Source organism: Misgurnus anguillicaudatus, chromosome 19 (assembly GCF_027580225.2).
Source record: "Misgurnus anguillicaudatus chromosome 19, ASM2758022v2, whole genome shotgun sequence".
Taxonomy (NCBI): domain Eukaryota; kingdom Metazoa; phylum Chordata; class Actinopteri; order Cypriniformes; family Cobitidae; genus Misgurnus; species Misgurnus anguillicaudatus.
In genome coordinates, this window is record NC_073355.2 from 19,205,795 (window position 1) to 19,224,379 (window position 18,585).

Genomic DNA, 18,585 nt, shown 5'->3' on the forward strand with positions numbered 1-18,585 from the left:
TTTAAGTTTGTGTCCCATCACAGTGTTTAGTTTATATTCTGTTTTACCCCCACGTGGGTGTTTCTGTTCTGTTTTAATAAATATATAGTTTATTTTTGTACTCCTGGTCTGCGTTTGGGTTCATCTTTAGTTTTCATTATTCGGTGTTTAATCTCACCGTGACAGGTACAGTACTTTTCGCCTACTGTTTTTTGAATACTATGAATTTGGATACTCCTCGACTCGCCTACTGCTTTTCGGCTACTACTGTATAGCATGGAAGTAGGCGGTTTCGGATGCGGCCTTTGATATTAGGGCGACTTTTATATTCAAATGTGATGTATCGACCCCTATATACTCCCAAAATACAACGTTTTTCTCTCACAAACGTATCGTTTCACTTTAGAAGAGAGTTTAACCTACCATTTAATGACATTACAAAGCTAGGAAGAGCCAGGATACTACTTAAAGGACTAGTTCAGTATTTTACACTTAAAGCCCTGTTTTCAGATTGTTTATGATGAAATAGAACGGTTTTGACTGAAATTTCAACATATGCGGCTGCCCTGAGAATTTTCTGGTGTTTGTTGTTTCACCTCCCACCTCTACAATGGCTGTATGGGTGCACAGGAACAATCCTTCCTAAAATGCATTAAACTTTCGTTTACAAAGACGTGAAACTCACCGAGTGGTCAGGGGTGTTCACTCATATGCTCACACAAAAATCGCTGCAAAAGATGCTTTCCAACAGCTGTTTTAGCATTCGTTGTAAACTTGTGGACCTATTTTTTCTAATGCATCACACCCGTACATTCTTCCGCTGAGAGCTTAAATAATAGACACTCCAGCCCAGTTGGTGGCGATAATCCACCTTTGCCAATTGCAAGAATACAAACAACGTTCCCAGCGCGGAGTAATACCATACCTCACATCACATCTAATACAAGTCAATGGAGTTGGACAAAAACTACGATAAAACCTGTTGGAATGCGTCTTTTGCAGCAATTTTTTTGTGAGCATATCAGTGAACACCCCTGACCACTCGGTGAGTTTCACGTCTTTGTAAATGAAAGTTTAATGCATTTTAGGAAGGATTGTTCCTGTGCCCCTATACAGCCATTATAGAGGTGGGAGGTGATACAAGAAACACCCGAAATTCTCGGGCCAACATCACATGTCCAAATTTCAGTCAAAACCGTTCCACTCCATCACAAACAATCTGAAAACAGGGCTTTACGTATAAAATACCAAACCTGTCCTTTAATATAAGGACATTTTTATTATAAATATAAATGTGTTGAAAAAAGGCTGAAGAGAGGAAGTACACCTGTGGCATTAAGATAAGTAAATGATGGGGTAATTTTCAATTTTCTGTGAACTACTATTAGCCTACTTGAAAAACTTGTTGCTTGAACCTCAGTCAGATTGATTTACTACATGCTACATAATAGAGGTCGACCGATAGTGGATTTTACCGATAACTAAGTTGGTCCCTACTTGCTGATAACCGATTAATCAACCAATAGTTTTTAAAACGGATACTGGATAAAATCAAACATAACACTAAAAAAAGTGAAACAGTGCTGAAATATAAGTAAAACAACAACAGTACTGAACCATTAAAATGTGCTAAATGAAATAAATAAATATATTAATTATATTAAGTAAATACTTCTGCGAAATACTCCAACTGGTCAAATTGAAATGACATAAATGTATATTAGGCTATATGTGTAGTCTTGTACTTTATTTGCTTTTGTTTAAACATTTAATGATTATCTAATCAAAATAACAAAAGATGTATTGCAGTGATGATAAAAAAAGAACTGAATTCAGATTTTGATTAGTTGGATATGTTAACGTAGCTGACAGCAGCATATAGTTCACTTTATCTTATTATTAACTTAAAATATGGATAAAAGTACCAGCTGGAATAAACAAATGCAAATTGATTGTAATAATCATGACAATAAACATTTGGGTTGGATTTATCTGCATATATTTTTGTGTAACTGTTTGAGGTACTAATAGCATCCTGTCAGCCTTGACAAACTTAAGTTCCTGCTGTTGTTTCTCTGCTAATGCAGCATCTATTCAGCAAATGAATGACTTCAAAATGATATGAAGCAACAGACGAACCCGGAAAAAGTATCAGCGTGGATTTTTTGCCAATAATCAAAAAAACGATTAATCGATCTACCTCTACTTCATAATATTTTGACATTTAACATTTTTGTATATTTAAATAAGAAGTGTATTACACACACATATGGAAGTATACAAGAGCATAAAATAAAATGTGTCACCTGACTGCAACACAAGAGTTGATGGCATAATGCCTATGAGTGAAATGTGTTTTATAATGTACTATAGGTAATGATCAGATCATCCTAGGCATTGCAGCAATACTGAAGAGACTCTTTGAAGGATGATAGAAAGTATTGCCTCCAACAGCAGCAGCCAATGGGTCTTTAGCAGGGCGGGAGGTGAGCGAGAGAGTGAGAGTGAGAGAGAGAGAGAGAGAGAGAGAGAGAGAGAGAGAGAGAGAGAGACTGCTGCTCTCAATGGAAGTTGCTGTAAGTGCATTGGATATGTATACTACACTTCACTCGCTTTCAGCCGGAGCTACGTACACTCGTTTCCAGTCAACAGCCGCTTGTTGCTTTAGCTCATATACAGTACGACATTTTTAAAGTAAGCCGGCAACTTGTATATTTTACTATACTTATTTATCCATTCATTTTTTCGTGTTGGTTGCGGTCGTTATACAGTGCCGGTGAAATTTAGAGTACCTACGCACTACGCGTACAGTTTGTGTCTCTGACCGGTTACCGCTGCACCATGTGTAACGTTTGAATTTTTGTCGATAGTTGATGTAGTTATTCAATAGGTTTGTGATATGACTGCTTGTTCGCGTTTAAACCTTCAAACATTTTGAAATAACAACAGCTGGACCAGTAATGCAAAGTCAGGAACTATGAGAGGATCCTACCATCACATTTCACACGAGACTTTCATCGTATTCAAAGTGGGCTAAATACTATTTACGAGACTGCCTAGCTTTATTTGACCTTATATCGGACGATCAAAGATAACGTGACTGATGGAAAGTGAAAACTGAAGGAATGATTCGTTGCAAGGTTGTTAGTATGACGCGTGAATGTAATGACAGGTAGGCGCAATATATTCATAAACCTATTACGACTCGCGTTCTTTGATCGCGCGCTTTTACTATTAACGTATGGCACATTAATCGCAGGCATCACCAGGAATTTGCAACTGGACAACATTCATGCTTCATCTAAGTAGTTTTGATGCAAGTTAATAAGAATTAAAGTTGTGGTTGCTGAACGGAGCACACGCGACACACGGACAGCATAAAAGTGGCGTCACAGCGCGAGGCTCCAGAATGAGCGCCAGCGGATCGGATCCCAAATCCACAGAGAGACAATTCACAGGTCTGCCCAAAGCACACAGATCCGGGAGACTGAACAGGAAAGTGGATTGCGCGGAGAGCAGACACGACTCTTTCTGGAAAACCTTTACTCGCACATCGACCCGGCACGGACTTGCTTTCACGTGCATGGACGGGAATGCCATCATGTATGATAACCAGAGCACATCTTCCAAGATTTTCACACATTGTAACGGGAGGAATGCCAGCTGGAATGGAAAAAGAAAGTTTGCATTGTGCACTTGGAGTTGGTGGGCGTTTTTCTGCGTGCATGTCCACATGTTGAGAGCAGTAGCACAAGGTAAATACAATCTTATGATGCTTTTAACACCTGAAGTAACACATATGACACAACAGGTTTCGTTTAGGTCATGCATGCATGTATATCATAGACTATATGTACATAATTCTATGAATCAGTATGGTGTCATATTGGAGATGTGAATGGTGCTTGATCAATGTGTTTGACACTGATGTCACAAACTTGATTTCAATGATAATGGTGGTTGAAAATATTTGTCTGTATATGCAACAGACAGTTGAGCTGAGATCTCTGGACATGAACAAAGGAGGAGTCATTAGGTCAGACTGCATGCATGGTCACAGATGGCATATGCATCAATCGGCGGTCCCCTATAATGCTTCTCATAGGGGGAATATCATGCATAGTATGTATGGTGAGGGGCACGTGGGGAAGTGTAACAGTTGGTATGCTGAAGAGAAACTTACTGGATTTTTCCTTTTGTGTTTCTTTTTTAAGGATGCCTATAATGCATTTAGTTACATTTAATCAAATGACAAAATTTATGTTTTATTAATAACTTACAAAGTAATTTTAAGGTAAGAACAAAACGTTACGTTCTTAGAGAGGTCACATCAGAATAAGTGCAGTTTGCTATTTATATTTATGAGCGTAGTTATTGTAGACATTGGAGGATATAATAGAAATAATCAGTCGTGCATGATTATTGATGATGGGACTTTTATGTCTCTGCAAATTATTTTATTAAAAAAAATAACGCAGCATGCCTCATTAAAAAGCACATTTATAATTCGCTAATACTGCACAGATTAGAGTCATTTTAGTCCAGTAATCGAAAGGATAAATGATCTATGAAAAGCCACTGAAATTCTGATGAATAGAAAACCTCATTCCACCCACAATACTTGTATTTTTGTCACATTAAACGTGATATTTGCATTCCTTAAGGCACCGTACAATTATTGGCAGCATGTTTTGTTAAAAAATAAGCAGGAATTTCAAGGTGTTTCAATCAGATGCAGACTAGATTGAGCCAGTAATATCAAGTAAAAGACGTGCATAAGCCACAAGCTTTGCGTTTTGTTTTTGTAACTAAGATTTTGTGTATTCACAGGATGACACAAAAGAGATAAAACTCCATATCACATTCACCCTGCAGTAACGCTGCATGTCTTAGACAAACATGTTTGAGTTTCTGTTTTGCATGTGTCCCTTCACAATGTTCCCAAGATAAGCACTTACTAGAGATAAATTCCCATCACTATTCAGAAAAAAACATGGGCACTTTTTATGTATTCCTCTCACATTGTTTGAATGACCGATATATTGTGTGTACATATCATAAATACTGTCCTGAGTGATGCTTCAAAGTCTACACATCTGAGATTAATGGTTAACTTTAAGGAACCCTAAGTGGACGCTTAGACCATATATGGACCAACGTATATTTGTTAAAAGCCGGTTGGAGGTGTAGTTATTTAACGCACGATTGCAGTATTTTATTGCACGCTTCAAACTTTATATACTTTATTTAATTTCTAAAGGATCAGCGATGTTGTTTATAGGTACGTGCGGTGTCAGCCCTTTCCCAAGTCCTGTGTCAAGGTCTTTGATGTTTGGAGAGCTCCCAGCACTGTTCTGGGAATGGGCTAGATATTATTGATCTGAATTGAGAAGCCAACTGCTTTCGGAGCTAGCGTATTGGGATGAGGTCAACATATTAAACATTACATTGCGTTTACATGTGATGTTTGTTTAAATCCTCAGTCACCACAACCACACAAAATATAAATCTCAGCATTGAGATGTGTCAAGACTGTTGCCGCCTTTATTTTGAGACAAGGAGGAACAGTAAGTGTGTAGTCAGTCACAGTTTATGTCGAAATGAAAAACTGCTTGTTAAAGTCTTTAAGGTACTTGGCTCTCATATTGATACATAAAATGCCTGGCAAATCTAGCTTTTTGCATGTGTTTATGTTTGGTTCAAATCATAAACCTGGCTGGCTTGAATTTTCTGGCTGCTTGGGTCTGGCAGAAGACCACAGTGCCCTTAAAACCAAACACTGGGGCAGAGAGGGAGTTTGTCAAGCAGTAGCAGGTGCACAATCTACGGTCGTGCTCCAAATAAAAGTCTCTGGGCTAATGATGTTTGTGCCAGAGCATTGTGCAGGTAAATGCAGTTTCTTTCACAAGCAAGTGCCTGCGCCCTGTATATAATCTGCTAGCTGTGCCAGCAGACAAATCCGTACTACTTATTTATTGCTGTAAACCTTTATATTTCATTGCCTCACCATCTGTGCAATCAGGCACTTCAGAAAAAGTTGCTTTTCACTCACCGTTCTTCTGTATCAGAAAAATCTGCCTCGACTCGGATAAGAAACATTAGCACAGAGCGCAGCCACGTAACTCCGTGTGATTTCCTGACTGCAGTCATTTTGATTATTGATTTGCACACAAATCTTTGCGCGTATATGTAATGCACGGGCTGCCATTCATTCCCCAGCTGTGCAATGCTGCCAGCTTGTCCAGGTGAAGGATAACACATAGTAATTCATGTCAAAGTTGAAAAATGGCCTTCTATCCTCCAGATTAAAATGATGAGTAATTCCCAGAATGACGAATTGTGCTGGTGCCCCTTAACGTGAATTAAATTTTTCAGCTCTCTTTCATGTACTGAAGGTTAATAATCAAGTCCGTTGTTTCCCAGAAAGGTTAATGAAATTATGAATGGTTTTTCAGGATTAAGATGACTCAAATTAGAGAATGTTTTACCTCTTTGTTTGCGTTGCTCAAACCTTTGATTGCGTTTTTATTTCAAAATTTCTATGACAGATTTAATACTTTAAATATAAAAACTAGGGATGCACTGATACAAAATGTCTGTGCCGATATCAGTATTCAAATACCCAGAATGACATCTACTAATAACGAAAGATTGTGTACTTTTTACTCATTGTTTCAAATTAATATGTAAATCCTAAAAGTGCAGAGATGTCTGAAATGTCCGTGCCGAATGCCGATAGCGATATTCAATTAACCAGAATTACATCTTCCAATATTGTAGGGGGGTGGCACGGTTCACAAAGCCCAAGGTTTTGTTTGTATCAAGGTTTTACTGTGGGTTCACACCAGCCGTGTTTGAGGCGTCAAATGTGCCTAGTTTGCCGCTTGAACATTTTGAGTTTACTCACCTCATTTGCGCGTGAAAGCTACGCATGAAATTCTAGTCATTGAGACATTCACACGGAAATTCGCGTCATGGGAGGGGCTTCTGCGACTCCACTCGCTTCCTGTAATCACGTCACTACTAGAGCAAGCTCCTGATTGGTAACGCGGCACGTTTTCCCGGAATCGCATCAACCGCACTGCGTTAAACGCCTCATTCTCGCCGCGAGACCTCCAGGCGCACGTCACTGCGTCTTCAGATTGACTTAACATTGAAATCATTCGTGCTTGACGCATCTATCGCGGCTGGTGTGAACGCTGCATTAGGGTCACGGTTTTCGGTTCTGTACGATTCTTTGTTGTTTTTGTTTTTTCTTTTAATCGTTAACACTCCAGAAATTTACTTCAGCATATGATATACAGCTTAATTATCCACAATTTAGGATACAGTATTAACAAAATTGTTATGTCATGTAATAATGCACAAACTGAATTTGAGTTGAGTTTAAGCATGCAACTCGTGACCCGGTTGGGAAAATCCAGCGCATCAAACACACACGTAAAACTCCACTGCTACCCCGGATAATAAACTATATCCATTGTTTCCATAAGGCTGGCTTTCTTCTCCTTACATCCAAAAACACACAACTCTTTCATGCCATTGTTGAATTTTGAAATTAAACAGAACTGTGTCGCGTGATGTGATGTTTGCAAGCTCTAGCGTCTCCCGCTGATTGACAGTATAGACTTATAGAAAACCCCTGAAACGTCAGTTGGACCTGTAATCGAAAAAAAAACTTTCCGAAACTTGTACGAACCCTGGCGAAGTGCATTCGGCACAGAAATACTCTGTAACACGTCCAACTGCTTTTTTGACACTTACCTTCGTTTAGCATGAGGAAACAACTCTATAACTGTGTTAATAAGTCAGAATGCTTGAAATCCCATTTAACACCCCCTTTAACTAGAAATTAATGTATTTACCAGTTAAATGCAAACTATTACTTAGAGTATTCCCTATAGTGTAAAGACTAATGGTATAAACTTGGTTACGATCAATCCCAAGATTTAGAATCATTTCAAATCAGGAGTCCTATTGATTGCCAACATAACATAACTAGGGTTCAGATGCAATGCAATGGAAAATAAATGGGAAATTATACATTTGAAAATGAAGTATAGAAGAAATATCATTCAAAGAAGAACTCACATGTCAGCAGGATTGTAACGATCTAAAACTGGGACTTTAAATAGGTGATAAATGAGAACAACTTTGCCTGGGAAGGGCTAAACCAAAATTTACTTCTTTAATTAAGAAAAATCTGTATTATCGCTTAATCCCAGCCGTATAACACTGTATTTCCTCATTAAAATCATTGCTTCAGTTATTAATGTAAGTTCATCAAAGCACACGGAAATGCTTTAGCTTTTTTGGATGAAAGACTGGTGCTGTTTGTTAAGTTTATGATGGAATTACAGGGACCCATTCAGAAGAGTTTATATTGATATATATTTCTAAACTACACATTTGACACAGTGCATTCAATATAGTATAAAGACCAAAGCTTTAAAAAGGTCCTAATATGTACCATTCAGGTACAAATATCTATATTTGAACTGCCAATATATACCTTTGAAGTACTAATATGCACTCTTTGGGTAAAAAGGTGTACCTTTTTGAAAGGGCACTGTCCCAGTGACAACTTTTGTACCTTTATTTCTGAAAGTGTAGCAGTGTTTCTCAACCAGGGGGCCCACAGGGAGACCTCAACAGATTTCCAAGGGAGCCTTAAGATGACTTAAAATTATTTGAAATAAGGCAAAAATGGCATTATAATAAATCAAAATATGTTTTTATTGTTTGGTTATTTTTGTAATAAATAACCATCTGTCTACTCATGCTAAGCTCTAGAACATTCTATTGGGTAGAGATAGTGTGAGTGGGCGGGCCTTCAAATATTGTTTTGAGCAATAATGGAAGTGAAAAAGGCTGAGAACCACTAATCTAGTGTTATCTGGCATGTTGTCATGTGAAATTACACAAAACAATTTAATACAAAATGAAACTCGCTCAACAGACATGCATCGATTCTTTTAATTGGAATTAAATGAACTTGGTTGTTTCATCATCATAGGAGCTTTATGCAGCATTTCAGCAAAGGACAATTTTCAACAGTGGCTCTTAATAAGGCATTGATCTGCACTATAAAAAGTTAATAAATATATTGCTAAATTGCTAAAACAAAAAAGCACACAGTGAAGCATGTTGACTGAATGTCGATATTTTCAGCACAACCTTGTTTGAAAGCTTTCTTGTATTGTTTGAAGAAACCGAAAAGTAATCAAGTGTTTGGGATTCTTTAATATGATGAATGGAGCCAAATGCCTTTGAAAAGACTGATTGTTGTCACAAAACAGTGATTGATTGCTTTATCGATTAACTAAGCAGACTACTCTGAAACAGGTTTCTATCTTACAAATAATGTGTCAGATATTCACAATTCTTTTCATTTATGGAAGACCTGGTATAATACGATTTAAACTAGTATAAGTTATGTCATGTCATTTAAATTTAGAGGACTAAAGGGTGTCTGACAGCGTTTCAATACTGAAACTCATATTCTTCAGGTTCAATTGAGATGTTGGGGGTGACTTAAAATGAGTTCAAAAGTCATCGTATGACTGCCTGCCAATCTTAAACAGATTTAGCCAGTGCTTTTCGATCTGCAGTCATTTTAGCTGACATTAGAGACCGTTTTAAAAAGAGCGGTCACCTGTTGCGATACTTGGCAGGCTTTATTATACCCCAACAATAAAAGTCTTTGAGCAATAACGGTACTTCTGTTTATAAGGACTTCCATATGTAAGCTAATTCCTGAGGTTGAGCCGGCACACTTTCAGCTATTGTGCATAATAGACACAAGATGTGTTTAACTCAGTCTAGATAATGGGGCTTTGCTAACTTAATAGTCTGAAAAGTAGCTTGCGTTGACCTTTAAGATCTTAACAGCCTTCAACGTTTTTCGTCTGAGCTTCAAATTTCATTTCGCTTTTTGTTTGAGGATTTGATCGTCAGTTCAGTGCTTTAATCTCAGTAGTGTTTTAAATAGCATAAAAAGTGTTACATCATGCAACATACAGTATTTGCCTTGAATTTAAACATACGGTAACCTTGGATTGCAAATTATAATTGGGCAGTTCTGACTCTTCTGATTGGATGAGCTGTATTTGACTGCACTTTTAAGCAATATTACACAAGCAAGACTTTCTTTTTGCACCATGCCTGCTAATTTACATTTACCACATTTAGCAGACGCTGTCATCCAAAGCTACTTAGAAAAGTGATTGAGCATCACTTGATTCCAGAACAGTACATGTTACAGGTCTCCACATGTACTGATGAGAGAAAAATAACACAGCTCTTCTTTCAGTACACACCGTTTGCATGTTCGAGTCTGAAATGCTGCAAACAAACCGAGTCATAAAAACAGTGTAACATCCCAATCAGTCAACACTTGCAACACTGCAACTAAATTAAAGGACCAGAACTAACTGTTGTATACAATATTAATGCACAAAGTTGCTTGAAACCCAGATAGCAAAAAATATCCGCATGGCTTCTTTATGCCACCAGCCCCAAGCTGTCGGCTATAGGTGCGTCCCGCTGGCGGGGATGAAACTTTTGCCGCCGAATACGTCACTCTCATTTGTTGCGAGATGCCGCCGCGGCGGTCCGCCGTCAGACCTGTTTGCGATTACGCCCTTATGACGCTTACTGCTGCCAGAGCACCGCCGGTGGTCCGCCGACTCATTGCTATCTGGGAACTTGTTAAAGTCTGTGTAAAGTCATTTCAGAGAATTGTTTCTAATCACATTATAAATGTTGGAAATGTTGCTGAAACATGTTACGAAGACTGTGAACTATGTAGTACTGAATTGTAAAGTTAGACCGTTAAAACAGTTTTTATCAGTTTGGGCGTGCCTGAAATCATGGCTCGATGATGCACTGGAGCCACCGAGAATGGCCCCGCCCCTAACAATAATACTAATAACTAAAGTAAGTTAGCTTTAACGTATCGCCCACCTAATCGCGATATGCCAGTTTCCCGCGAGTGGGTGTAGTTTCAGCCCAGACAGTGGTCACACCCCCAGCATTTGAGAGCAGAGAATAATTTTTTTTCCAAGATTTTGATAACTTTTTTATTTGGGTGGTTATAGTATTGCGTAGCCAGACCTTTATATGCTTTGAATGGCCAAGGACCGCCCCAAGAGGACATATGACTGACACGTAAAGCAACCAATCACGCTTCGCTTCATGTTTAGAGAAGAAAATGTCTCCACAATAACAGACTGTTGCTGGTTGCATGAACTGTTTCAGTGTTTCCGCTATATACATTCAACCGTGGCGGCCCGCCACTCCTAAAACATCCCCGCCACGCCTGCGGTTGTGGATAGAAGGGATACAGCAAACGAAATCTCTTTGGATGAGCACTGTTTTATCCTAATCCTTCAACCAAACCCAACTCTAAACACAAAATTTCACACGATTGTAGGATGTATTTGTATCTAATTTAGCCAGAACCGCTGTTTTCATCCTAATATCCTACCTGCTCCAAATCTAATCCTTAACTTTTCGGCATTTGCTGTATACCTTCTAGACAAAACCCACAGCGGCAGCTCGCAAAAAAGCTACCGAAATGTCCGCTCTGCCAGACTGGCTGTCTAGAAATAAATTCCTTTCTGGATTCGCGTTGTTCACTCATTTATAAATAAATCTCCTAAAATATCATAATTTCCGGCATGGGTTTAGTTTCATGCACAAATAGATTTAAATCAACAGAGGATGATTAAGCTATACGTCTCTGTTTTGAGAAATAATAATAACATAAATAAGCCTATACGAAATATGTTGCACTTAAATAATTATTAAATTATTAAATTGACAAAACGAATAAAAAAGTTTCTGTTCTTTTTTTGTGACGCGCTCTAAAACCAAAGCAGCAGAAAGCACGTCATGTTTTTAATGATTATAAATAAGCACAAGGTTTTCTCCTTATTGTGAGTTTACACAAATAAAAATACATCATTTGAAGTTTCGAATGTTGTTTTACTTTTATCTTTATGACTATAAATTTAGGGTAATTTAAGCTGCAAGGTCATCACGCATATGTTCACCGGCGCATATCTACACCAACACAGCGCAGGGCTGCGAGAAAAGACATTATTAAACTTTTGATTTAACATATTACGAGTTTTTTGGACATTCATTTGGAATCACTGTACTCATATTATCAACTTATCTGGCCATTAGTTATTCAGAATAGGCTATAAGCGCAGCGCGCTGCTGACCGCTCAGCTGTCCGCTCAGCTGTCAATCAATCTTCTGTGCTTTAGATCGACACTCACAAAGTTTCACATTAAATGATATGATATTTGTCCAAAAACAAAAGGCTAAATACTGAATACTACTTATATGCGACTGCAAGACATTAATAGTCGAATCTGTTTGTAAGGAAACTTACATTATTCCCGTGGAAGAGAAGAACGTTGGTAATAGAAACTTGAGGCAGACGGTGAGACTGTTTTATCTGTTTTCAGACGAAACAGCAGGGTCGGGGTACCCACGGGTGAACCGCATAATATTTGATCTAACGGGTGTAATAATAGACTATTCGCGTGTCATTTGTAGATGCAGGTCGGGACTCAATAGACAAGAGTAAAATGCGGGTCTAACATCCCCAACATCCAAGACCAAAATTCGACTCGTTTTTAAATGGCCCCGTGTTTATTTGTGTTTAAGATCTGTCTGAAGACCGTTAAAGGTTTATATTTAACTGCGCGATTTGCGTTGTGACCTGCTCGGGGTCACAGTCTTTATGTCAAATGGTACGGGTGTGAAATAAAATTGCTGCTGATGTCGGATAACTGGTCGGTTGTTCTGTCAATCACAGCGGTGCGGATTATCAAACAGGACTGCATGACTTTGCAACAGCTCTGTAACGCTAAACACGAGGACGAACTTGCAATGCACACTACATTAAAACTACAATGAAATATCCGAACTATACGTACGTAGCTGTGTAACGTTTTTTTTTAAGAAAATACAGTTTAGATCAAAACATAGAAAAGCAATAGCCTATGCTATAAATATAAGGAAAAGTAATGACAGCATGAAAATTATAAAAAAAATACATGTTAGTTTACTGTAGCCTATATTCTACATTTAAAAAAAATAATGTACATTTATAAAAATCATGGGCGCCCCCTGCCGCCACAGCTGAAAAAAATCCTAGAGGAAACACTGTGTTTAGACTAGTCTTGCCATCGGTTTTGATGACTAATCTCATTTTAATCCAAAAAGTAAAACTGATTAGCCCTAACTAATTGCTAGTTGGTCAGACACAGTCTTAACTTTCCGGCTATCAGTGGCGGCCGGTGACTTATTTTTTGAGGGCGCACGATGCAAAACTCGTCACAACATGTATGTAGCCCACCATGTGTGTGGTTCGTTCGTCATTTCAAAATATGTGTTGGCCACATCGAGTGAACCTATGTGCATCAAGTGTCTTGTCAAAATAAGTACCTGCTGCTGCACACGCGTCTAAAGGGTTTATGATAAAATGCGTAATCAGAGTTTACTGTTAAGGGAGTGTCTTGAGTGTATTTTGTGAACGTGAGCGTCTCTTTTATTATAAACGGTTTTGACCTATGTGCAGCAGGCACTTATTTTGACAAAACATGTGATGCACATGGTTCACATGACGCAACAAACACATATTTTGAAAACACGAGCAACACACATGAAACTCCGAACACATATTTTGAATTTGCGCCCCTTGGAAGAGCAGTCAACGGCCGTCACTTCCGGCTATGTTTATGCAACCGGCCCCAGGTGTGCAACCACTAAATCATTCATTCACATACGTCTCTGAAGTTCAAAATAACAATGGCAAACACATTAAAATATCTCTTTTTGATTCCACAAGCAAAAACCCTTGGACATCTTTTAAAACCTTTAAAATCAAACTCTGTTTGGTAGGCTTACTACTAGACTACAAAAATTAGATTGGCCAGCATGTTTTGAAAGAAAATATTGTTGAACGTCACTTTGAACAATATTGACAATGGCATTGTTGTTCATCTTGGTTGGCTGGAGGACAAAAACACACACAGATGTATTTTGTTTAAAAATACAGAGCAGTGAAATTGGTTACACTTTACAGTAAGGCAAGTAAATGCATTAGCTAACATCAACTAACAATGAACAATACAATTTATTTGAGCAATTATTAATTTTTTTTATATCAATATGTTAGTTCATTTTGTATTGACTAATGTTAATTGTTACAACTTTTGATATTAAAAACGTATTAGTAAATGCTGAAATTAACTATGCATTAACTAATGTTAGCAAATAAAACCTTATTGTAAAGTCTTCTTGTAAAATGAATTGGACATGTTTATTGTATGCATGTTTTCTAATGTTTCAGCATACTCACCCACACAATTATTAATCTCATTTTACCAATCCTGCATTGTTTGAAGGTTATCACAGGCTGTCTCACTCTAATGACCAATTTTATTTTTATGTTAAACATTAACATGAGCAAATATTTTCTGACCATTCACTGTTTTCTTTAGAATTTGAACAGTTTGCGCCCTTGAAAGCATCTGTTTAGTGCACTATGTACTGAAGTATGTTATGCCTCGTTCAGACGTTGAAATGAATGAGATCATGCTACTACTGGTGGTCTGAATGGGGCTTAAATGTGTTTAGACAGTGGGCACATGTGAAGAGCAGCATGGGAACCAGGCTGTGGTTTCACAATAACACAGTTGTTATCAGCTGAAGTTTCTCCATGGGCTAAAAGAGCAAAAGCACAGAGTTCAGAGGAGCCGAGGCAGGAAACACCTGTTGAAGTGAGCTGTGCCGCCACCACGCAGAGATTGACACAGTGACATTCAAAAGCGAATTCGTGCCGAAAGCCAATTTAATCACGGGGATCATAAAATTGCAGGGCCGCCCATTAGCACCAGCCCTGAATTCTTATTTGAAAAGAAAGGCTGTGAGTACAGGGCTCAACCTCCTGCCAAATGCCTCGCTATGGACTGGAATAATTATTTTACACACTCAGCATTTCCATACGCTGCCGGATTATTGTCACCGTAATCACTATTTCCCTCTTTAATATATGACCCAAGGACTCCATAGGCAATCTGTCAACTGAATCTGGTGAAATGGTGGAGTCATTTACATTTCTTCACTCCTGCTATGCAAACACAAGGCGTGCTTTGAATGTCAAGATCAGTAGAAGCGATTTTCACACGCAACATATGTGAACACGAGCTTCAGTGAAGCTGTGTGTTTGGAAACCGAGCATTTGAACCTAGCACTTTGCCTTTAATGTGCGGACAAAGTAAAGTACAACATTTATAATCAGGCAAGTGTAGAAGAATTACATTAGTAAAAGATAATGGAAAGTTAACTGGTCATTATTTTGAAATAAACCCTGATAGCATGTTCTTGTTTCATCCTAAAGAGGTCTATTTAGCAATGATGACTGACTGGTACATTATTTTGATTACTACACAGCTTCTTGGAAAATAAATAAATGAGCTGACATTATAAACAGAGAAGAAAGGGACCGGAAAGTTCTACTAGACACATGGAACTAACATAGTGTAGCAATTCAATGTCGAATATTTGGCCACAGAAGTATTTTCGATTTAGATATCATAGTAATGTACAATAATTTGTACTTAAATTTTTCTTTTTTTATTATATTTTGGGATATTTGTTTTCTTATAGAAGGCATTTTGATAATGGCCACATGATTTGACACATTGTCTGAACAAGAAATGGGTAAAATATGTACCCCAGCTGTCACTGGAGCGGTAGCCATTCCAAAAGTACATCTTTGCATGTATTGGTACCAATGAGAGCTTAGCTTATTAGTACAAAATATACATATTAGTATCTTAAAGGTACAAAATGTATACATATCTGTACCTTACGGCAGTGGTTTTCAAACTGGGGGCCAGAGCCCCCAGGGGGGCCGCGAGATGGTGCCAGGGAGGCCCCAGTTTTATGACATTTTATGAAATACATTAATTTATCATGAATTCTGTGTAATTAAACCTAAAAAAATAAGGCTACTGACCAAAAGCACTACTTTTTTGTATAATTTAATGTTTTTTTTTTATTAAAATATGTTGAGTTTTAGAACGTTTTTTGTCACAATTTTTCTTTGGGGGGCCGCGAAGGAATGCACCGTACACAAGGGGGGCCACACACTGAAAAAGTTTGGGAACCACTGCCTTACGGTACATATTAGGACCATTTTAAAGGGTACTTCTCTAGTGACAGCTGGGGTACATATTTTGACCATTTTCTTCTGACAGTGTATACATTTGCTGTCGAATGGGCATATCTCAGATTGGGTTGGCATTTTCGAAGTTAATAACAGTGGCTATATTTTTTCATTTTATGCTTCATTAGCTAAATTCAGGACTTTGCCAGGCTATATTTTATTTTGCTCATATGTGACCCGTCCTGGCAAATTGAGTACGAATGCGCAACGTCTAATTTTGATTTTGGTTGGAATTGAGGTTTTCATAAAAATAAGAACATTAAGCCTTCGTCTAGCGATCTCAAAGCTCTAAATATTCATTAAACATCTAAAATGATATTTATTTGTATGTTTTCTGAGTTGTCTACCATCCTAAATGCTTAATCTATTACAAAGTCATGCATGACATTTTGGTTTGAAAACATGCAGGAAATAGAAAATAAAGCAGGACTTGCTTTGTGTTAAAATAGCTATTAAGAGAGATAAAGTTCGGTACCCGATTGATGTTAAAAGAGTTGTCAATAGCGATAAGACATGAAAACGATCTTCCTCTCGCTGACTGACAGATCAGAAGCGCGTGCACACAGACGCGGGAGTGCCCGACCCCGATGTATACACATCTACACGCAGAATAACAGTTTTAAAAATATCTGTTTTGACAAGAATTCACACAGATATAATCTGTTATGTATTAAAGTCGCAATGAAATTGAAATGAAAAACTATATATATATTTTTTAATATTGTGGTATTGTTAACAAAGGACTTATCTGTGAGCATAATTTTTTTTTTATTCGTGTGTGCTCATAATCTTTAATCAAAAATGCAAATCTCCTCCCCTCCTCAAAACGATCTCTCTTCACTTCCAGTCATATGGTATGGCAGGTGGGCGGGGACCGGGAAAAGTTTGCAGCGATTAGCAATTAGCAATTAGCAACACGACCCAACTTCAAACGATCCAATCAGATCTCGATGGACAAATTCAAATCCAGCCCTGCCTTATTTCATTTCAGAAGCCGTTTCATTCGGATATACGTAACCACGGGGAAAATAAGGCAATCGCTACTTCCGTTTCATGGCGACTTTAAGTTAATGTTTCGTTAACTTTTGAGAAAAGTATCTGATGTGTAACATTATATTAGATCCTTGCATTACAGTAGATCTTAGCTTTACCAGTGATTTTAAAGGGGACATATCATGAAAACCAGAAGTTTTCCATGTTTAAGTGCTATAATTGGGTCTCCAGTACTTATATCAACCTAGAAAGTGTGAAAAAGTTCAAACCAGTAACTAAGTTTTGGTAAACCATTCTCTGCAAGCATTTAAAAAATAGGTCATTGAAATTTAGCTCCCCCTGTGATGTCAGAAGGGGATAATACTGCCCATTAATCTGCACTATCCAACCACAGCGCTGCCATTTAGTGCAGAGATCAGCTCATTTGCATTTTTAAAGAACACACCCCAAATGACCATTTTGCTCACACCTACAAAGTGGCAATTTTAACATGCTATAATAAATGATCTATATGATACTTTGAGCTGAAACTTCCCATATGTGGAGACACCAAAGATTTATTTGACATATTAATAAAGTCTTATGAAATGTCCCCTTGTATGCAGTGATTTTGCTTTTGAACCCTTAAAAATCTTCAATCTCGATTTTTCTCAAAATTTGCTGACTGTCAACTTCAAACACGTTAAGCTGTGTCATTTTTTGTCTTTTTTTGATTTTACAGCATTTTAATAGAGAATGTCAAAATAGAAATAACTCATTTTTAAAAATTTGCTCATTCCGACTCTTTTTGCCAGCATGGGTCACATACAAGGATCAGGGCTGATATACCAGGTTGTCCTTTTGAAATAAGTTTCCAATATTGACGTCTCAAAAGATGCCTCATGGGATTACGATTAGGTGGAACTTAACTCAGTGTTTCTATTTCCACTTAAAGCCCTATAAGTCAGTAAAAGGCTGAACGCCTACCCCCTGAGACTATAAATTTGATTTCTACATGCCTCACTCTGTGTAATCGGTTTGAGAGGTAGCATACATTTTACCATGCATGAATGTATGAGATTCCTTGGCTCCCTTTAAGTGAGGAGGGGTGAGGAGGGCGTGTGACTCCGCCAGCTGTGGTGGCCGCTGGGGCGCACGGTGGCAGGTGGTTGATTTGTGACCAGTGCACGGGTCGCCAGCATCCTGACCCGAACCCTGTGACATTATGCTCTCAATCGCAGACTGTCAAGGCCTGTGCTCACATTTAATTATGCAAGTTTAAATGAGCTCTCTGCAAAATTAACGCAACAGTTGGCTTGGCTTTTTCTGAATTGAATTAATTTACTTAATTACTTTATTCTCTAAACTTAAGACGCTAGATT

The 18,585-nt window shown here is 38.0% G+C and overlaps 1 protein-coding gene across 3 annotated transcripts in view; it reads left to right on the forward strand.

Moving 5' to 3' along the window:
• Positions 1 to 2,527: 2,527 nt before the first annotated feature.
• The window catches only part of sdk1a (sidekick cell adhesion molecule 1a), a 408,423-nt gene continuing 392,365 nt past the window's right edge, over positions 2,528 to 18,585 (forward strand). For 2 of the 3 annotated variants that reach the window (XM_073857058.1, XM_073857059.1), the window contains exon 1: positions 2,529 to 3,734. In XM_073857058.1, coding sequence (XP_073713159.1) covers positions 3,389 to 3,734 — 346 coding nt within the window. In that variant the 5' untranslated portion in view covers positions 2,529 to 3,388. Of the gene's footprint in view, positions 3,735 to 18,585 lie in introns of all 3 variants that reach the window. The other variant, XM_073857057.1, reaches the window with a different exon arrangement.